At 41.0% G+C, this 22,468-nt stretch overlaps 1 protein-coding gene across 4 annotated transcripts in view; it reads left to right on the top strand.

Annotated features, from left to right (window-relative positions):
• UNC13B (unc-13 homolog B) overlaps positions 1-22,468 on the top strand; it is a 203,271-nt gene that overhangs the window by 135,959 nt on the left and 44,844 nt on the right. For all 4 annotated transcript variants that reach the window (XR_006177289.1, XM_042862318.1, XM_042862317.1 and 1 more), the window contains exons 17-25: positions 5,270-5,439; positions 6,496-6,611; positions 8,641-8,804; positions 11,225-11,375; positions 11,877-11,945; positions 14,417-14,506; positions 15,877-16,011; positions 16,794-16,927; positions 17,784-17,869. Coding sequence is in view for 3 of the 4 variants with exons in the window: in XM_042862318.1 (XP_042718252.1) it covers positions 5,270-5,439; positions 6,496-6,611; positions 8,641-8,804; positions 11,225-11,375; positions 11,877-11,945; positions 14,417-14,506; positions 15,877-16,011; positions 16,794-16,927; positions 17,784-17,869 (1,115 nt within the window). In the remaining variant the exon portion in view is untranslated. The remainder of the gene's footprint in view (positions 1-5,269; positions 5,440-6,495; positions 6,612-8,640; positions 8,805-11,224; positions 11,376-11,876; positions 11,946-14,416; positions 14,507-15,876; positions 16,012-16,793; positions 16,928-17,783; positions 17,870-22,468) is intronic.

Here is a 22,468-nt window from a genome sequence, read left to right as displayed (position 1 = left end):
CATGGCTGTATAAATATTCACCAGACTCCTTGAATCATAAATATTTTTTTCTAATTTCAAGGCACAGCAAAACTACTTAAATGTGGGCTTGACTTGACCTACTTTTAAATCTGCAAAATTCCATGGATACCTCTGCTCCCTCGCATCAATTATTTGCTTTTGTGGTGCCTGCTTCTTGCTTTTTGTCTTTATTAGCCTGTCAGCTCTACAAAGTGGCAGCAGTCTTCCTCTCTGCGAGTTGTCAAGCACACAGCAGTCATGATTACACTGGGGCCTCTGGGCTCTACTGTTCTTCAGGCCGAAAATATGAGAAAACATCATAATTTAATGTCTTTATGTGAAATGGATGTGCTGAATAATATAACTGTGTTGGCTTTCCACCTCACACATCTCTGCAATGTGTTTTAGAGATAGACAGGCTATGTCTAGTGGCAGTATTAGTGGAATGAAATTGAGGGCTGGGTGCGCCCTGCAGGGTTAACACATTGATAACTGAGTTGAGAAATTGTTTGGGAAGAAATGTCCATGAAGATGTGACACAAACGGGCCTTTAGAAACCTTTGTGGGTGTTTATCGGCCTCTCTTTCTCTGATGAAGATTCAGCATCCTGAGCTAATGGTGTCAGAAACTTATAGGTTTTCATTTTGGCCTTTTCCTTTCTCTAAGCTTATTATCTTTTCTGTGGGTTACATAAAACTGGATACAGTATTGTGGTTGTAAACTGTTACCTTTTCTGGTAGGGCTTCATGAACTTTCATTGTTTTTCATTGATACCATAGTTTCAGGGGGCTTACAGTTTCATTTTCCTTTTGCATTCCTGTTGTCTGGAGATTGAGTGAGAGTCCTGCAAATATTAGCACACAGAGCTAACAAATTCAGCACAAATATCATTGTTTTATTCCACCTTAGCATGTGAATCACTGGCTTGAAAATTTTGGGAAACTTATTTTTCTTTCTCCCTACGTTTTTGGAGGACAAAGAGACATATGCCATCCTGTCCCAGACTCCTGACATTTTTGAGCCTGTTTGGGCCAACCTTTCAAAGCAGACATAGCTCTCAAAGCTAAGAATCACATCCTACAATTTTAATGTAAGTTGGAGCTAGAATAGAAGGATACCAATTATTAAATTCAAGAGTTGCTTGTTCTGCTTAACCATCAGTACATTAATTAGTCTGTGTATCAGCATGCCAAAGTAAGCACATTAGAATTAACAGTGGCTCGGTGTGCTTCTCCTCAGCCTTGTTGTTGGCTGGGAATGGGAAGGGATCAGACAGGATGTTGCCAGTGCAGGGGATGTGTATATAAACTGGTGTTTCAGGGCTGGGACAGTGGGGGTGTGGGAAGAAGACATGGAGGTAGAGTGTGGAACAGAGAGCAAGTCAGCAGAACCAGGCTCTGCTGATTTCTGCTTCAGAAAAAAAAATCTTCACAGAAAGTACCAATTTTTATTTTCTTGCAGATTTTGTGTGCTGCTTCCTGGAAGTGTTTCCGTATTTGACTCCGTGGAGTATCAAAGTAACTTCTTTATATAAAGTGTCACCACTGCAAATATCAGAAGAATATAGATACAAACGAAAAAGTAGCCATTTTCTGAGTCATGGAACAAAGAGAACCTGGTTTCCAGCCCCTCGCACTTTGAAATGGATCTGAACATGTTCGGTAGTTTCTTTCCTGTAATGAGGTCACAGAGTGTTCCCCCTGTCTGCATTTTCTTTGGAAAGCTGTGGGAGCTGAGCTGCGGGAGGCTGGGCAGACTTCTGTGTGCACGCAGATCATTAGGAAACCAGCCTTCATAAAAGTCTAGCAAGAAGTGGGGCAGGCATTTTTAGAAATCTGCCAGCTCTTGTAGTAACTAAGGGGAAAGTTTCAGCCAACAGAACTTGTCAAAATTTGGGGAATTATGTTACAGTTGCTAATGGGAAGCCGTTTTTTATTAGAGTCATAGAATCACCAAGGTTGGAAAAGACATCCAGGATCATCCAGTTCAACCATCCACCTACTACCAATATATCCCACTAAACCCTTAGTTTAATATGTAAATGTTTATTGAAAACCTCCAGGGACTGTGACTCCACACCACCTACCTGGGCAGCCCATTCCAGAGCTTCACCACTCACTTAGAGAAGAAGTATCCAGCCCGAATCTCCCCTGGTGCAACTTGAGGCCTTTCCCTCTAGTCCTATTGCTAGTTACATGGGAGAAAAGGCCGACACTCAGCTCACCACAACTCAAGAAGTTCCAGAGAGCCATAAGGTCTCCCCTGGGCCTCCTCTTAAGTCTGAACAATTCCAGCTCCTTCAGCTGCCCCTCATAAGCCCTGTGCTCTGGACCCCTCACAGCCTCTTTGCTGGTCTCTGAACCCGCTCCAGGGCCTCCATGTCTTTCTTGCAGTGTGGGGCCCAAAACTGGACACAGCACTGGAGGTGCGGCCTCACCAGGGCAGAATACAGACAGACCATCACTTCCCTGCTCCTGCTGGCAACACCGTTCCTGATGCAAGCCAAGATGCCATTGGCCTTCTTGGCCACCCGGGCACACTGCATGCTCCTGTTCAGCCGAGCACCAATCAATGCCCCCAGGTCCATTTCCTCTACTAAGTCTTCCAGCCACTCCACCCCAAGCCTGTAGTGTTGCCTGCGGTTGCTGTGGCACTTGGTCTTGTTGAATGGTCTCCCATTGGTTTCAACCCAGCAATGCAGCCTGTCCAGATCCCTCTGTAGGGCCTTTTTACCCCCAGGCAGATCGACACTTCCTGCCAACTTGGTGTATCTACAAACTTACTGAGGGTGTACTCTATGCCCTCATCTAGGGCATGATATTGAGCAGAACAGGCCTCAATACCAACTCCCTGGGCAACACCACTCATGACTGGATGCCAGCTGGATTTAGCTCCATTCAATTCCACTCTGGGCCTGGCCCTCCAGCCAGTTCTTTGCCTGGCAAAGAGTGTACTTGTCCAAACCATGGGCTGCCAGCTTCTGCAGGACAACACCATGAGGGATGGTGTCAAAGGCTTTGCTGAAGCCTATGTAGACTACATCAGCAGCCTTTCCCTTATCCACCTTTTCCCTCATCCAGTTAGGTAGAAAAATTGTTATAATCTAAAATCAAGTAACTCAGTATATATGGTTCTGTTTGGGGTGTGCTCTGGAAAGTGAACTAGTGTTGACACAACTATCTGTCTTCTCTGAAAGCAAGAACTGTGTTTTTTACAGACTTAATGGAGGTATTTTATGGGTAAGCCACCAGCCTAAGGATTTCAGCTGCTGTCAGCGAGTGATAAGGCACTCTCTCTGGCATGGGATCAGCATAAGGAATACAAGTTGAGCAGTCTCCTAAAAACAAAAGAAAAAAGTGCAGTGAAGTAGAAAATTCAGTAGTTTGGTAAATGTGACTGGGAAGTTTCCTGTGGCTCTTAGCAGTGAGTTATTCTGCTGCAGCGCAAGCAAAGGATGATAGCCATTTGAGAAGTGTAGGACAATGCGTACTGGACATAAGGTAGATTTAGAGCTTAACAGTGAATGTTTTTGTAAAGGAAAGAGCCATTTTTTCACCACTGATAGGAAAGAAAAATAAGATCAAAGCTGTTTTGACAAAGAGCTGCAGTGCCAGAAGTTGAAATTTGAAGATGTCAGGAGCTAACTTGCTGGTACTTTGTAAATGTCACTGTGTACCAATCTGTGTTTTTAGGTAACCGCGTCCTGAACACTGAGGCTGTAGGATACTGCTGAGATGTACATTACTGCACTGTGTCAGGAACAGAGGAGTTCTTTTATGCACTTGTGCAGTGTTGCTGGTAGATAAAGCAATATGCTCAGTTAAATTTGGGAGCTTACAGAGAGCACCATTCTGAGCGTTCCCAGCTTGTGTGCATTTGGTGCATATTTTTATCAAAGGAAGATATCCTTGAAGTTGAGGAGGAGGAAAGAGAAAAACACTGAACCTTCTTTCTTCTGATCTCTAAATACAGCTTCGATTGCACAGAAAAGGAAGGGAGTAGGAATGCTTTCTGCAGTGATCAAAGCTGCTTGGAATTGCCCCTAACTTTCTTAGTGTCATTCCCAGATATCTGTCTTTGCTGGAAAAATCTTTAGAAGCTGCATGGGTGTCTGTTAATCAGTTGAATATCACAGTAGCAGCCACAGGAGCCCAAATGATTTTTGGTAGGGAGCATGCAAATACCAATCACTGCCACATCTTATTGACCAGGCTTGGCAGATCTCTTCTGACCCATTTCTTCCTTCTTCCTGTTGCTTAGCAACAGATGCAGCACATTAATGTTAAAAAGGCTGGAAAATGGGCCTTCAGCTGAAATTGCCTGTTTTCATAGGTTTTATTTCCTTGAGAGGCATTTGTAGTGGTTATGGTGAGTAATTACCCTTGTTATGGTCTCATGCAAGCATTCAAATTGCTCTATTGTATTGCATGTCCTGTAGATGAACAAAGCTCTTATTGTAAGGTTCTTCCACCCACTTGTGCCACTCAGGAGCCTGTTTGCATCTGCGAAAGGCATATGAGCACCTAAAAACAGGGGGCTGCAATTTCTGCCTGTGCATTAGACTGAAGCCTGCAGGTTCAGCAAAGAGTAAGCTGTATTTTTAATGGAAATGTCCTTACTGATTTGCTCAAGGTGTAGAGAAAGTATCAATCTGAGCTGTGAATAGTAGGCATAATCAATTCTAGTAGTTGCATACCAACTTTGCAACTATTGTATCTCACCCTTTCATCCCACTCACAGGCAGTGTTTGTATCATCTGGTTATAATGTATTGTATGTTAGTACACTGCTGCTTTGTGACAATCTTGAAGTAACAGAACTACCTCCACCTCAGTTCTTTTTCTTATTACAAAATATCATTAAATGTATTTATCATAGACCTTGACCATATCGTCCTTTCGCTTCATGGCAAAACCAGCGGGAGTAAATAATTCCCCAAATCAAGGAGCTGCTCCTGAAGATGAAGAAGAGCAGAAGAGTCACAGTCACTTAGCAAACCTGAAGTTGGTGGTTGCACTCTCTGTGGGCAGGGCACTCTCCTTTAGTGTGTGAAGTGCAGCATCTGATATGTCTCCAGAGCAGTTAGAGTTCACCAGAATTGTTCTGTGGTTCCTGTCGGAGTCTGTGCTCTGAAATGAAGTGGCTGTTTGTCTCTTGTTTATGTGCCACTCTGTACTTAGGCTAGCAGGTCAAAAAGAACATAAAGCATGCAGTGTAGAAATGTCAGCTGCGTAATGAGCTTTTCAATATCACATCTGTCTTGTTCTCAGTGAGTGCCATAATTCCTCCGACCGGATCAAGGTGCGAGTGTGGGATGAAGACGATGACATCAAGTCTCGAGTCAAGCAGAGGCTGAAGCGTGAGTCAGATGATTTCCTGGGGCAGACGATCATTGAAGTCCGTACATTGAGCGGAGAAATGGATGTGTGGTACAACCTTGGTGAGTGCAGCTTTGGGATTGAAAGCAGTCACCTGTTTGTTTGGATACTACACATGTAGTTTGCAAGAAAGGACAAAAAAAAAAAAAAAAAAGCCTTCATGGTTAGATGACTGTGAGGGACGTGATGCTGCTGCAGGGAAGCTACCAGGCTTTGATCCCAGTTGAAGTGAAATACTGCAGAATAGCATGTGAGAATGGTGATGGCTTTTTTCCTGTTGGCACTGAAAAGCAAAATATAAAAATGCTTGGGACGGGGCTGGACTCTGCCTATGCTGGTGACAGTTCCTGACCTTGCCCTTTTTTGCACTAGCACAAGCACTCTGCCAGACTCTAAGACATACAAGTTCATGGTGCTCGGTTGGGATTCATTGAAATCTTTCCAAGTGGACAAAATAAGGTGTAGTAGAAAGAAATTACTAGTAACCAGGTAGTGCTGAGTTGATGGACATGGTAATAATCGTAGGACAACCAGAATCTTCTTCATAAGACAACATCAGCAGTTCCCAGCAGCTTAGAACTGTAATCAAATCAGGAACAGATTCTGTATCAGTCAGCTCAATCCTTGGAAAAGGGAGATCCCTCTTTACATCCCTGTCCTTGGAAAGGGAGCATCATCTTCCTGATATTTGCTTGGTGGTTTTGGTAAAACCTCATCGTGGCTGTACATGTGATATTGTGAACTTTTTTGCCTGCTCTAATATGAGTCGTAGTCTGGAGAAGTTTGCAGTACTTTCGTTGATGGTTCTAGTTGGGCTAACTAAATCTAAGCCCGGGGTGCTATAGCACAATTGCTGTCAGAAGGGCTGGCTTATATATAAAAGGACGTTGTTACAGCTAGATGTGTCATACTGAGAGTGCATTGTGGCAGCTGTTTTGCTGGTATCTACTTAATTTTTACTGCTTTGAAGTAAAAAAATCAGAAAATTTTCTCCATGGCATTGCTATCATAGGTTAATCCTGAGTTTCCAGCAGTTTCTTTTCCAGCATTGCCACCCCAAGGTAGCTGTGCTCTGAACATGAAAAATACATGTAATTGCTGATGGTTTTTCCTTCTAGAGAAAAGAACAGATAAGTCTGCAGTGTCTGGGGCTATCCGTCTGCAAATCAATGTGGAGATCAAAGGCGAGGAGAAGGTGGCTCCATATCACATTCAGTACACTTGCCTTCATGAGGTAAAGAGCAATCAAACTTGGTCATTATGATGTTCCTCCTTTCTGAAGAAGAAGTAATTTTGTGACCTTTTATTTCCTTGTAATGTTCCTTCTGACCTTATGTGAGCCTTTTTTCTCCTGCCCTGCAGGCCTGGAAAGACAGTGAGTCACCAGGTCTGCATTTGTCAGGAAGGCTTTAGGTTCTCCCTACGACGCCAAATGCTGTCTGGTTCACTCTGTCCCACTTGTCACAGCTGTGCTTTTGTCAAGCACAGAATAGACACTGGTCCAACTTAGAGCTTCCATAAGTTTAACAGGAAGAAACTTCTGTATTTCCTTGGATGATGTGTTCAGCATGCATTCCATCTGTATCTTTCCTTCCAGAAAGCCTGCTAAAATGGCAGACTCCAGCCCAGATACGCTTCATGAATAAACTTTGCTCATTCCCTCTGAGGTCCCAGACATGCAGCATTTCCATGGAAATGGAATATGCTGTGTTTTTTATTGCTGCTTGTCTCAGTGTGGTGAACATAACTGCTGGTGTACTGTTGACAACAAGGAGCAGTTATGTCATTGCAGTTTCTGTCTGAGCAGTTGGCCTGTGATGCATGATGAGCTACAATGTGAAAAGTAACATTTTCTACTGCTGCTTTATGATTAAATTCTAATCAGGATGCAGAGTTGGCTATGGCCATTGAGTGGTGTTGGCACTGTTTGTATAAATTCCTCTGTGCTGTTGCAGCGGTGTGTAGCTGTGGACAGCTATTAGAGAATAGAAGATAAGCTGTGATGGCTGAGTACTGATCTGTCTCAACATGGCCCAAGATGGACAGGCAGTGCTACAGAAGCTGGGAGAAACTCAAGGATGGCTAATGAGAATATCTGAGATTCACAGTGCCCAGCCTATCTGTCAGGGACAAGGATCACTCTCTAAGTGCCTCAATAAGGAAGGGTAGCCATAGACCCTCCCACCTTGTATAGAACAATATCACAATGTCCAGTAAAGTTTAAGTAAATCCAGATTAGAGAGGAAGGGCAGATGACTTCAGTAACAGTTACACTGGGCTAGAAGGTCCCTGCCGTGTCTTCTGATCTTATCAGGAAAAAATTATGCTAAGTTTAAATGAACATTGGTTTCTTTTAGTAGACTGTGCTGTGTCCTTCAGTATGTAGTTTTTCTTGAGTTTTAATTCAGTGACTGCTTCTGTTTGGTAAACCGTTTAATTTTTGGCTTTCTGAGCATGTATAATCATTTACTTCCTGCTTGTTGTTCTTTTTCCTGCAAATATATCCTTTTTAAGTATCATCTTCTTTCATTTGTGCATCATAAAATAAATATGATTTACAGCTAGAATAATTTAATCAGGAAAAGTAGTGTAAAGCAGAGTCCTGCCAATTAGATCATTAGACTTTTGCATCCCTTACTGTAGGGAGCCAGCTGTCTGATAAGCTGATGAATCTGTAAGTGACATAAAGTTGAGGATTGCCAAGAAATCCAGTAAACTGAATTGCAAATTCTGCACAGCAGTGATAGCTGAAATACGTTCCTGTGTTAGAAAAAGTGAGAGGTTATGATGAATAATAATAAAAGTGTCTAGTTGTTAAGGGTGTTTTAAAGGGTGTTTTTCAGAAAAGAAACATTTGGACTGTTCTACTGTGTAATAATAATTACAAAGCTGATACAGGGCTGTTGCTTCATCTAGTTTAAATAGCTTGTCCATGCTAAGTCATTTATTTGAGGACAGAAGTGTGTAGGTGTCAGGAAGCTAATTAGTCTGATTTCACTACACTGAAGCACTCCTCTGCATCATTCTCAGTGTTGAGTGGATAAAGTTGTAGGTATATGTGCGGAAAAATTCAGCTTGGAGCATGCTGTATGAAAAGAAGGTCAAAGCTCAAAAATGCATAATATCTAGGGGGAAGGAAAAAGGGAAGAGGGTAATGAAATGTGTATTAGTGCTTCCTTCCCAGCACTTCCAAGCTGGTCATCAAACTCACTTGGCAGCTTTAGCAGCCTTACGTATAATTTCACTCTTGTTTTATCCTTCAGAACCTCTTTCACCATCTCACAGACGTGCAAGGGAATGGGGTGGTGAAGATCCCTGATGCCAAAGGAGACGATGCCTGGAAGGTGTATTTTGATGAGACAGCCCAAGAGATCGTGGACGAATTTGCAATGCGCTATGGCATCGAATCAATATACCAGGCCATGACGTAAGATGCATTTGGTGTTGTCTTTGGTGCAGACATCCACAGTAACTCATTGATGTGACTGATTCAGAAGATTAAGTGTGTTGATAGTAGAAGGCATTAACAGTTACTCCTTATGGGGTGTACTGTGAAAAGGAAGACTGCATGTCTCTGAATCACTGATTTCCTCCAAATCTGGAAATTACTGTCTCACAAAATGCTGGAATTAAGCCTCCACCTGAGCAGTTTGTATGAACACCTTTACCTTTAAAACGTATTCTAAAGAATTACACCGACATTATGAGTGTAAAGGTCCATGCTTTATTATTGTTATCTTAACCATTCCTGTTCTAAAACTCTTAAATCTCTATTTGAATGCTCTACTATTAAAAAGATGTTATCCAAGGATTTTACTGAAGTTTTTTGGTAGTGTGAAAAGGGAAGAGGTTTTGTGAAAGTGTTTGTCCTATAGGTTTCTTACAGCAATTAATACAGATGAGGGAGGTCACTGATCTTCCAGTTAGTGCTGATGGGGTTTGCAGGAAGTTTGAGTAATGGAGCATTGATTTGTTCTCTTCAGATCTAGGCTCATGCAGTTTTCGGTCTACAAGAGCACTTTCCATGTCACTGAACTTCTGTGTGTATTTGGGATTAGCCCTTCTGCTTAAAGCAATGCTATGCTTAGCTCATTTCTTATTTCAAACATAATATTAGATACAGCAAACGAATTTGAAAAAGTTCGCTTAAAAGCTTATCATTTTGGTTGAGTCCTTGGATGAGTTATGCTATGTTCTTATGCAAGCATCTTTTAATGCCTGCTAATTTAAGCCAAAATGGAATGCTATTGAAAGATACCTCTGGAGGTTTAGTCCTGGCTCATAAAAGGGCTATCCTGGAAGTTGAAAAAGGCAAATCAGAGCCTCTTTCAGTTCCTTGAAAATATCCGAGGATGGAGATCCACCACCACTCTGGGTTCCTGTCCTTGGACTGTATTACTTGAGGGAAGAAATTCCTGTTTGTAATCCAAGCTGTAAAATCTTCCTTGGAATTTCCTACGCTGTAACTGCTGCATATTGCTGCTTCTTTAATTTGTCCCTCTAAAAGGATTTTGGCCTGGCTCAGCTCTCTTGCTAATCCTCCCCTTTTTGTTAAGCAGTAATGATGTTTATTAGAGACATTCAGTACTTCTTACACCTCCTCTTTTTCAAGCTAGGCACACCCATTTTGTTTATCTAAATCTATTGAGTGCATGAAAGACAGCTGGTACGTAGATATTGTGTAACGAGCAAGTTCACATTCAGGAACAGCCATCGTGCCCCATCCGTGGAGACTTTCAAAGCAAAGCTGGATCAACCTGGGCAACCTGATCTGGCAGCACATGTCCCTGTTCATTGCAGAGGAGCTGGACCAGATGGCCTGTAAAGGTCCCTTCTGACTCTAAGGATTCTATGATTCCATTCCATGATCATATTTGTCTGAAACACCTATTTGTGTGTTTCTGTGGAATTCTCTCACTGGAGCTTTTTTTGATTATAATTATTTGTAGGTTAATTAGCACCAAATCTGATTTCTGTGGTGATTTCCTTGAGGGAAAATTACGTTTGGGAAAATAGTTCCCAGATTTAGTTTGAGACTTCTGTAAGGGTTCCTGCTTGAAGAACAGCTTAAAACCTACAAATTCTCCTGTCTGTTGGAATGAACGTGACTTACCACATCTTATAATATGAGACCTCCTAAGTCTGATTATTTCCCCCTCTCATCTTCATCTGACAGATTTTCTTTGATTGTCTAATCATTTCACAAGCTTGAGTGCTTCTGGCTTAATTTTGAGATTTCCTGCAGGACAATTCCTTGCACAATAATGGGAGCAGTTAAGTGAGGAAAAAGAAAAAGAAAAGACAACCAACCAACAAACGAGCATGCCTCCTGAAGGCTGGAAGGGTTTGCTCTAAGGAATAGCTTATCAGTGTAGCACAGAAATAATAGTGTGTGATTTTGCTGTGGTTAAATGCTTTGCAATTGCTGCTGCCTCGTGGCCCCTCAGAACCTGTGGCGGCCTCAGGTAACTGTACATTATATCAATCTCTCTATGCCAGGCTTGGCTCTTGTACTCAGAGTATCACTAATGTCAAAAGCTAGTGACAACAAATTGTTGAGAAACTGTTTTGTGACATGAAAAGGGCTGTGCTAAAAGGATTTTTCTTTTTTTTTCTCACTTATCTATTGTATAAATGACATGTTTTGTGAAAAACTTGAAGCAAAATGCTAGGGATTGAATGAAAAGGAGAAAACAATTTGCCTGTGTTTGAGGTGTTACCTACAGCAGAGTAGCTGTTGAAGGGATAGGAAACTTGACTAAGAGTTGGGTTGCAGATACTGTACACAGCGTCAGGTAGCATGACACAGAAGAGACCAGAATGACTTACTGAAGTGTCCTTTTGCAGGCATTTTGCTTGTCTTTCTTCCAAATACATGTGCCCAGGTGTGCCAGCTGTGATGAGCACCTTACTTGCCAATATCAACGCTTACTATGCGCACACAACTGCCTCCACAAACGTGTCTGCTTCAGACCGCTTTGCAGCCTCCAATTTTGGGGTATGTTTGGTGATACAACTGGACTTCTCTAATTTGCCTGTGTTATTTCTGCCTTTCAATAAATGACTTGCTCTGTTTAAGGAACTTTGTAGGAAGCTGGAAGTCGTAGAGTTCTTCTGCACTAGACAAAGCAGAGCGTGGCTTATTGTCACCATCACACATTTCAGTTATTAATCTTATTAATCAGTGCAATGCATTGTGATGTTTACTCTTCATGTTCAAATCACACTGGAGCACAGATGGTGCGGACACGAGCAAATTGTATTAAATTCTGTGTGGTGATGCTGTTGATAAAATATATTGTGCAGTCTGATGGTTTCAGAAATTTGTTTTTAAAAACAGCAACTGCTTAAAGGCAAAAAACCCTAGCACACAAAACAATGCATCTGTAGTGCTTCCTCCCTCTCTCCTGAGCTAGTTCTCTGATACCGTGCTTCTTACTGAGAACATCAATTGGACTGTGATGATATGTGATGCTTGTTGGTGTTTTTTGCCCAATAGAAAGAACGATTTGTTAAGCTACTGGACCAGCTTCATAACTCACTTCGGATCGATCTCTCCATGTATAGGGTAAGTGAGAATAAATAGAATCTCTTCATCTATGTTGAAACGCAGTTGGGATTTTTCTTACATCTCTGAACTGTTGGTTATTTGTGTTATTGAATTGTCATGACAAGCTTGTTGTTGCTCAAATATACAATTTTGTTTTCCCTTGGACAGAATTTAAATGAACTTCTTTCTTCAATTATTCCTTCCTCAAGGCTCCTGAAATAATCTAAGGATTATGAACTGTCCTTATCTCTGATACTTTCCCAGATACGTGAGCTGACTGGATTAATTCTTTGAATTTTTCTTATCAGCTACTTCAAGTATCATCCACAAAGGGAAAACAAACTTGTTCTCATTCAGGAGTCAGAAATCATTTAGAGGACTGGCAGCGTTGTTATTTGTTTTAAGTCTGGCAGACTCTGCTCACTGATCTGGATCTATAAGTTGAGTTTTCAGTTTGACATTTCCAGCCACCACTTCATGACACTGGGGAAAGGATAGGTTTCAAGTAGTGGCATTTGTCTGTCAGGCTTCTTAACTCTACTCCAGATCAATGTAGTTTTACAACAAGTTTGCGATTTGAATTTTTTTTTAATTCCTTGCCAGGTAATTTTAAGTAGTGACTGACTGATGAAAAAAATTGAATATGGTACAAAATGTGAGCTTTGATTTTTGTTTATGTATTTAAAAGTAGACAGAAAAGGGAAACATGAGTGGACTAACGCAAGAAGTGCATTAGTAAGATGAGCAAAAAGAAAAGGATAGAAAGGGCAAGGTATGAAAGAAGATAAAAGGAATTTATGTAATGAGCTATTCTAAAATTACATTACTAGTAAGAAAAAGTGCAAAGAGATCACTGATCCACTGGGAGGCAAAGGGAAAACTATTAGGGCATGGCAACAGGAAGCTGTAGTGGTGATGCCTTTTCATTTGTTTGCTCTTCAAAAAAAGTGTTTTCGGGTGGTTCATGAACTAAACCTTGGACAAACAAGTTAGGACCAGGTAAAACTTGTTTACTTCAGATGATTTAGATGTTTCCTAATTGGCTGTGCAATTAGACAGCAATTGGCAGAAACAGTCTGAGCCCTCTTAGTCATTATTTTAAAACCCCTACTGGTCTGGAAGGTATTGCATGGAGCTACCAACTTGCAAGAGAAAGTACAGCAATTTACAGCTTAAATTGCCCATATTAAGTCATCCTCAGCATGTTGATTCAGGGTATTTGGAAACACTTAAAAGTAAACAGTAAATAACCTATGAATTTCCACACTGGATTTGTCAAAAAGAAAGTGTTGAATCAGGATATTTTCTTTCCAGAGTGCAGTGGTAGGCTTTGGATGTCATTCAACGTGTTGTGTTTAAATCTTGATTTTGGTAAATACTCTGAGTGCCAGAAAGAGATGATGTGTGGACAAATTAACTGTATGAGGAGAATTGTCTAGTAATAAGCATCTACAACAAACTCTAAGGAATGTTAATTTTCTTGCACTGGTTTAATGAACTAAACCAATAATGTGTTACTGGGGCATATTTTCTGCAAGCCCTCAGGAAAAAAAAAAAAAGAAAAGTTTGAATATGTAAATATGAATATACTGTGTTAATGAGGTTACCTTTACTACTGCAACATAACCAGTCACATCTCTTCAAGTATAAGAACATGGAGAGCATGAACAGTGTTAAGGCTTGGGAAGGAAAGAATGTAAGTGTAGGAGAAAGCACAGAGTGTGAGCTCAGAAAAGGAGCAGTCTATTGAAAGAAACAAAGCTTGGTGCAAGCACAGTGTGCATGGTGCATGTATGTATGTGTGTAAATGCATCTATGTGCACACACATACATCATCTGGAAAGGACAGTGAGGCCTCTAACATCAGCACAACTCAAAGAGTGGAAGGAGAACACTGTGTGGTTACAGACAGGTGGGATAATATGTAAAATGAGCGCTTCAGAGCAACAGAAGCACGTGTAGATGAGTTCTTGTCTTGGCAGATTGGATGTTATAGGCAACTAAGTGGTTATAATGTCTTCCTGTAGTGAAAAATGTTCGCTTTCACTTTTCAGTTGACTTTAATTCCCTAGGGAGATTGCAAATATGCCACACCTCTTGGTGTTTCAGAAGGAAAGATAAACCAAATGATAAGTGCAGAAAGTGAAGGACCTCTGCAAGCAACCTCAGCAGTAGTTCTGGGGCTGATGGAGGCAAGGCTGTTGCTCACTGCCTGCTCTTTCTACCACCAAGGAGATACCTCTCCTACTGCAGAGGGCTGTCAGTGTCCTGGCATCCACAGACTTCACAATCATATGAGAAGAAATTTAATTAAGCAAACATATGAGCTCTTGCAGCAAAAAGGCCATATTTACTGAACATTGTTTTGACTGGTAAAAGCTTCTCAAGCAGGAAATGTTTCCAAGACACTTTCCTTATTTAGAACATGCTTGAAGCTTTGCATGGATCAGACTGTGCTTTCCAACAGGATTTCCGTTTCTTGTCAACAGAATAACTTCCCAGCCAGCAGCCGGGAACGGCTGCAGGACCTGAAGTCTACAGTGGATCTGCTGACCAGCATTACTTTTTTCAGGATGAAGGTAGTGTTATGTGTGGGGGTGGAAATAGAACCTCTGCAGTTCCTGCTGCAGGTCTTGTTTTGTAATTCTTAAACCATTTTTGATGTGCTGTTGTGCTTTAGACACTTAAGGGCCTTGGCCATGTAATAAAGATGCACGGTACTTCATTCTGTTTCGCTTCGCAGAGATGAAAGCTGTTTTTTCCCTAGAGTTCTTGAGTTGTAAATTTGGCACATATTAATTTTGAAAAAAGTTGGAGGATGGGAGAAGAGAGAAGAAAGGAAGGGAAATGTCTTCAGAAAAATAACTTGCTTCTGTTAATAGCGTAACAAAGCTTTCCCTGTTAACTGTCTACAGTATTTATCCCAAGTGTTTATCTTTTATCAAATAAATATTTTTGAAAGTATTTCTTGCAGGGTAAGATACTGAAATGGTATAGTATCTCCCAGTACAGATTTGTGAAAGATGTTCTATATGTTAATGTGCCACTTGTTTAGCAACATGTAATGAGACGATTTTCAACTTTCGACTTTTGTTTCTAGGCTTTGTTTTAACTATTGTAGTGGGTTAGCATGTCTCGTAGTAATTTGTGTTCTTTCAATGACAAACCAAGTTTCTCATGTGAGCTATTTGAGTAAGTGCTTATAATTCTATCTTAAGCTCTTTGGTAAATAGCGTTTCAGAGCTTTCAAAACAAACTTTTGGTTCAGACTCAGTCCTACATTGAGAGTTCAGTTTGTAGAAATACTCTGAAAAGCTTAGAGGTAGTGACAGTATCAAAACTATCTCTGAATATAGTTTTATTCACAAGGTCATGCCTCTTGCAGTTTTAAAGTAACCTGTGTTGTTTTTCTGCTGCAAGAGGGGAAAGTGTATCAGCTGGCATGTCAGGTAGGATTATGGTATAATTAAAATGTAATAATGCCAGTAGTTGAAGATGCCCTTAAAGTATTATATTTAAAAGCATACAAGTGTTTGTTCTTCAGCAAGACTTTCCAGATTAGATGTATTTTCCTCTGATAATTGTTACATGTTCATTGGTTCTACGTCTTTATAGCAAAATCCTGTAAGTTAGTAGAAATTGTGCTGACTTGGTTCAGATAGTACACGTTAAGCAATGTGATTCAGAATAATCTTTCTTGACATGTCAAAATCTCTCCTGTGATCCAGTGATCCTGTGGGGCCATAAGTGCTGTCACTCCTGTTTTGAACCAGCAGAGGCAAGCCAAAGAAACAGGGCAGAGTTATTCATATATTTTTTCAGGTCACAGACAGTGCAAGTCATTGCAAGCAAGTTTGCTGCTTCCTGGATAGTTCCCAGACTGGTGACTTGTTCTTTCCCAGTTCTATTTATAAACAGTATCTTGACTCTTTTTGTTGTCTTTGTGCAGGTTCAAGAGCTTCAGAGTCCACCCCGAGCCAGTCAGGTAGTGAAGGACTGTGTAAAAGCTTGCCTCAACTCCACATATGAGTACATTTTCAACAACTGTCATGAACTGTACAGTCGCGAGTACCAGACAGATCCTGTGAGTAGCTAATAAGTAGGCAAAAATGCTTACCTAAGATAATCATGCAAATACTAATTCATATAAAAAGCCAACATAAACAAAACTGTGACTTGTCTTCTGAATGCACTGAACTCGTAATCAGTTAATGAGCACTAACAAGTAAGTGGAAGATGATAAATTATTTTATACTAATTACACTACAGTTTGCTTTCCCAGTCTCAGCATCTTTATTTCTTGTTTTGAATGGAAGGTTTGATGCAACTTTGAGTCAACAAACTGATCAAGGAGACTTTTTTTTGCGTAGATAAACCTCAAACAGTGAAGTTTTATACTGTTTTCTGTCACCTGGTATTCTGCTCTGCCCTCAGGATGTATCTGTAGACACAGTTTTCAAATCTGTAAGAGCTGTGCTGGCCTCTCTGTGGTAATGAATGTAGAATGTTTCAACCTGAATATAGTCATCAACCTGGATATTTAAAATGAAAGTATTTGGGATTAGCTTAGAGAAAATGATGTCTCAGCAGTTCTTGGGAGCCTGATTTGCTATTGCCATGGCAAATGACAAAAGGGAGATTACCTAGAATTAAGGCCACTGGTAAGCAACATGGTTAGGCATGTTACTGTGTTTTCTATTAGATGAAGGAAGTTGCCAGCGGACATAAATAACTTTAAACTCTTCAGAAAAAGGTGCTCATAAGTAGTTACTGTTTGGGGTTTGTAAGGAGAAAGGTGATCTGCATTTATCAGCTTCTTCTTTACCCTTTAGATTGACACCAATTTTGCAATGACTTCCTTCACAGAACAAAAATCAGGATCTTCCTCCTGAGGAACAGGGTCCCAGTATCAGGAACTTGGATTTCTGGCCCAAACTCATCACTTTGATAGTTTCCATCATAGAGGAGGACAAGAATTCTTATACCCCAGTACTGAATCAGTAAGAATCCTCCATGTCCTTTATGGCTAATTCTTGTCTCTCTGTGTGCTCTGCTTTATGTTACATTGCTTTCTGTCTTTCTGTCATTGTGTATTTATAGAAGTACTTATCTTGTCTGTCTGTCTTTCTGTCTTATTTGTCTCTGTCTATATAAATAACTCTTTCTGATTGCGATGGAAGAGTTTCAAAAGGTTCTGTTACGATGGCGTTCGAACACAAACACCCTGATTATTACAATCCTGAACTCAGGGAGGCACCTGAAAATGGGGTGAGAGTTCTTTTGTTTTTGTTTTCTTTTCTTTTCTCTAGATGCACATTAATGCATACAACGGTGCCATGGTGATAGTACCTTACTTTGATATTTATGAAGACGGTTTTCTGTGCTGCACTAGGACATTGCATTGGGTGGGATTGGCACACTGAAACTGTTCTGTTTATCTGTTGGATGCCTCTTCAACAATCCAGCAGGACAGAGATGAAAGTTTCTGACAAAGTGTTATGCACAGAAGGTTAGATGCACTCTAGATATCCTCAGTTTAACATGGGAAGGATACCTGATTACTGTGCATAGTAATCACATAGTGCATAGAGATCACATTCCCAAAATTACTGCAAATGCCTGTTCTGGGAGAGATATCCGGGGTTGGACTTCTTGACTTGAAACAAATCTGAACAGCAGTGTTATTTTCAGACTATTTCATCTTTGTGATGCAGTAGAGTCCATGATCTCTAAAATCCACCTGATGATTTATCTGGGTGAAGGAAAAGTTTTCAGCTTGTGGTTTAGTCCAGAGCTGAATACAGAAGAACTCTTTGTTTGAAGATGTGTTAAAGCCTTTGTCAAATGTCCCCTCAGGTTTCCTCAGGAGCTTGCTGTTGGTAAGATCAGCGCAGAGGTGATGTGGAGTCTTTTTGCCCAGGATATGAAATATGCCATGGAAGGTAAGACAGTTTCTAATGGGTGCCAGCTGACTTGCTACTGCCTTCCCTTTCCTTTTGGAGCAGAGATTTCTATTGTTTTGGTTTTGGACAACTGCTTTATGGCTGAGAATTAAAACTGAACACTGCATGAAAAACTGCAGTCTCCACACCCATGTGTCAGGCTCTGTTTATCGTCATCTCAGCTGCTTTGAAATCAGAATTTAATTTTTAACCTGAGGATATGATGGCTATGATCAGCAGCTGGTTATTTTTGCAGTGTACAGTGATAGAAAGGCCTGTGTAAGTAGCTGGACTCTGTCTGGTGTAGTCTGTCTGTGCTCCTGGTGAAAATGTGCTGCTAGAACAATTCCTCCTGCAGGCAGTCCTCATTTTGAACAAATCTTTGTGTAATTCCATCACACGCACATTAGAAGAGGAATTTTACTGTTTCTGAACAAGCACAGAGCACACAACAAACTCCCAGAAAGAAATTCTACCACTTGCAGTACTGTTCTAATGGCTTTTTACAGTTTTTGAACATGGTTTTTGACCTCTAAGTCAGTTCACAAAGTGCTAACTCTGGGCTTGATGTACAGCAGACTGCAGATCTGATATGCAGATATGAATAGTTCTCTTTCTTTTGTTGGGAGCTTTTGATATATGCCTGTACCCCACAGTCTCTTCCTCTTGTGAGATTGTGTTGATGTAAGAGCAGATATTAGAAAGAAGAGACAAAGACCTTCTGCATCACAGTGTCTATCCTGTAATGTCTGTCACTGCTGGCACATGCATTAGAGATTGGGCAATTAAGATTATTTCATGTTCACTTTCTCTAGAAACTGTGTCTGCAAACTCTTTAGGTCTCCTTTTCCATTTTGCTCTTCTTTACCTCATAACACTCACCCTCAGGAATTCATAATACATTTTGCTCTTCTACACATTGAAGGTGTCCTGTCTTCCTCGTTTACTGGTAACAACGAGAACTGTGATTCTCTAGACCTGCTGCTGATTGCTTTTCCTAAGATTCCCTGTTGCATTCAAAATGCAGCTGCAAATGATTACTGATTGCGCGTGTGGATCTGACTGAATTTTTTCCCTTTTGAATGGCTCTATTTGATTGCCAGCATCCAGGCTAACTCTAAAGGATGATGGTTAGATTTGCTGCCTTCAGCTCATGTCTCATTTTTCAGTTCATGTCACTAATATCTCTACCAGTTTAACTACATCTAGTATTTTATAGTCCTGTATTTACTAGCTTGAGGAGTAATCCCTGGATAGTGACGTGGTGTGCTCTGAAGTCTGCGTCAAGTGTTTGACAAAAAGCTTATCAGTTTTGTGAGATAGGTGCAAATGAACCCAGAGTGTAATACATGCTCCTAACTTTCTTCATGGTGTTTTCCCTTGTGTTCTGTTCCTAAGTTCTGGATAACATGAGCTCATTCACCTCACCAAGTGGTAAGTTCATGCTTCTTGGTAGAGTATTTAGTTGTGAGTAGGCAAAGGCTTTCAGCACTTTGGATTTTAGCTCTTTGGATGTAGTTGCTAATATTAGTGTTAGTGTCCTTTGATTTCATGCCAGTGATTCACAGGTCAGCAAAGAAGACTCAGAGGACTGTATGGCTGCTGATGCTGAAATGGAGGATATATGCTGCCTAAGAGACTTTCCCCCATGGGTGACAGTTAAGCATTCCTCTCCCATCTGGAACTCACCCTCTTCACCCCCTGTGCACTGAGCAGTCTGTGTGGGGTAGTGTACAAATGCTGTTGTGCAGGAGAAGTGCGTGGCACCATTCTGTGCTGTTAGTGGGCAGCGTGCTGTAGAAAGGAGGAGGACGACCTGTAGTTAGATGCAGGCCATAGCTGAGTTAGTGCTGTTTTTTCGTTTGTTTTTGCTTTTTTTTCCCTGTAGGTTTCTATCACTAAATCTGTAGCCTCATGGGAAGGGCATCAGCTTTCAGCAAGCAGAGTGTGGGAGATTTCTATAATGCACTGCTTAGGGGCTTCAGAAGCAGAAGTCTTACTAATTTAGGGATACAGCATCATGCCCCCTTTGGGTACCTTCTGAAGTCTATGATTGGTAATGTACAAAAGATTCAAGTCATAAGAGAAAAACACTTGTTTTCTATTTAGAAGATGTTCTGGAACCAGTAGCACCAGTCACAGCAGCAGCATGTTAGAGTGCTGGAAGGCATTTGCACTGTAGCCCTACCTTTTGCTTTCATCTCTCCTAAGGAGACTCAGATACTGAGACACAGGATCTACCAGGTCTGTTTTCATTTTCCCCAAAAACTAGTGGCAGTTCAGGGCACTGTAAAGAGCAGACCTGGTCCTTCCATCCTCTCTAGTAAGGGCAGTACAGAAAGCACAAATTCCCCAAGTGAAGAGGGATTCCATTCTTCCTCTACTGGGAAGATATTAAATGACAGTAATAGAAAATTGAATTAAAAAATTAACAGTGTTTCATCTTATTTTGGGCACATCAGCATTAGAAGAGTTGTAAAGTGGAAGCATCTCTTATATGAAGAGAGAATGAGTAGACTTGGCAGGCAGGATTGTAATAAATCATTCAGCCACAATCTCAGTTGTAATGAGGGGAGGTGGTTCAAATGCACACACATGCTATCTGTCTAGTGTTAGCACTTCAACAGACTCAGGACCAATCAGAGTTTCTTTGCAGGGAATTCATGATTACATTTTAGAAATTAACAGAAGGAAAGCAGGTTGATGATTAAGGAAAGCATCCACAGAGGGAAGTCCTTTCTCTGCCTCAGAAATAGTACTGGGCATCATACTGGAGACTGTGCTGCAAAGAAGCAGTTCCCAATTAATACCTTAATAGCATGGCCTCAGTGATCTTAAAAGCTCTCCTCCAGAGGAAACTGGAGATTAAATCTGCTGAGGAAATAAGAAAGGTCTTTCTATGGTCCACTGAGGACAGAACACAGCAATAGCTGCAAAATATCTGTGCAGTGTTCCACTGTTGCTGCTGCTAAGCTCTTTAAAAGCCAGTGGGTTATAGAGCAGAGAAGAAATGCTAGGAGTGATGACTCATGTGCTCTTCACTTTATTTCTAAAATGTGTTTCAAACCAAGGATCTGAAATATAGGTGTATTTGGGTAAAAGATACGATTTTACAAAATACGCCTCTGACTGATGTTTCTGTGTTACCTTCAAGTGCTTAAATTTATCCCTTTGCAAAGAGAGTGGTGATCAAAACCATAGGCAGGATCCATTGATGAAGACAGATGATACAAGCTGTTGGGAATGAGTGAGTTTGAGGCTGTGTCATTTTTCTTTGTGCTCCTGTGTGTTTGAGTTGTTACAGCTCACTTTCGTCTTTTCTGTCACAAGCCCCACCCTTCTTTCGCATACGTAAAGTTCTCTTTTATGGTGGTAAGAGTTTTATTTTACCTTTTTGTATCTTTGTTCCCTGCTGCCAGCCCTCACCTTCAGTGCATAGAAGGCTAAGTAGCAGTCCTTGGATTTATGCTTCTGTGGTTGCTTTGCATCTTGCTTTTCTGCAGCTTAGCAGCGTTTGGAATGTCCTACTTCAGAAAATAATCGAATCAGGAAAAGCCTCGAATTAATTGCTTCTAGTGCACTCTTCAGTTTTGGTGAAACAAGCCTGATTTGTGTCCTTTTTACCTTCTTTTTTACCTACAACCTTTATGTTTCAACCCCATTGTGTATGCACAGCTACATACACATGGTCATGCTTTGACAGCTAGCTTCTTGGCTGGAAAAAATTCAGAAGAGTCACTGATAGTCATCTTGACTTGTTATGTGAGCGATGTGAAAAGCAGAGGGCTCAAAGTCTTCCTATAAGCTTTTGACTAAATGCAGAGAGCGGGCCACGGTAAATCTGTGGTTTGGGCCTGATTGGGTAAAGCTGTGTACCCACCCTTGTGCACCATGGTGTGAGTCATATTTCAACCACAAATACTGCTGGCTTCTGTCTAAATGGCACTTTGGAAGGTGGTAGTTCTCTTGTGGGTGCATTGGGATTGACTTAGAGGAAGCCAGACCCTGTCACGAAGTGCAGCCAGCCTGAGTCAGACCTTCCCTCTGTGGGAACAGCTCTGTCTCCATGAGGGAACAGCACCTGCTCCTATCAAAGCTAATGAAGTTATAATTGTCCATTGATTTCTTCACCCTTGCAGGGAGTCAAGTGGGTACAGTTAGTGCTCTGTTTGTTTCCTGTTATAGAACTGCAAGGTGAGCTTAGCGTTTTCTCTGCAGTTGCTCATGAGGGAAATCAGTGCTTCTGACACTGAGGGAAGGATGTTCTTGCTTAGTGCTCAAGAGAGACATTAGATTTGTTAAGGAAAAACTTGCATACTTTCCTCAGATTCCAGTAAAAGCAAATTCACTGTGGAGAGTAACAGATCACAGTATGTGTGAAGCAGTAGCACATCTAAAATCATTTGTCTGTCAAGCCATCTCCCCAGGGCTTATGTATGTTATGTATTATGTACTGCACATAAAAAAAAAAGGCTGGGTTTCTTTCTTTCTTCCTTTCTTCCTTTCTTCCTTTCTTTCTTTCTTTCTTTCTTTCTTTCTTTCTTTCTTTCTTTCTTTCTTTCTTTCTTTCTTTCTTTCTTTCTTTCTTTCTTTCTTTCT

This window comes from Lagopus leucura, unplaced genomic scaffold, assembly GCF_019238085.1.
Source record: "Lagopus leucura isolate 7727_CA_CO unplaced genomic scaffold, USGS_WTPT01 Super-Scaffold_650, whole genome shotgun sequence".
Classification (NCBI taxonomy): domain Eukaryota; kingdom Metazoa; phylum Chordata; class Aves; order Galliformes; family Phasianidae; genus Lagopus; species Lagopus leucura.
This window is presented reverse-complemented; position numbering and strand designations above follow the sequence as displayed.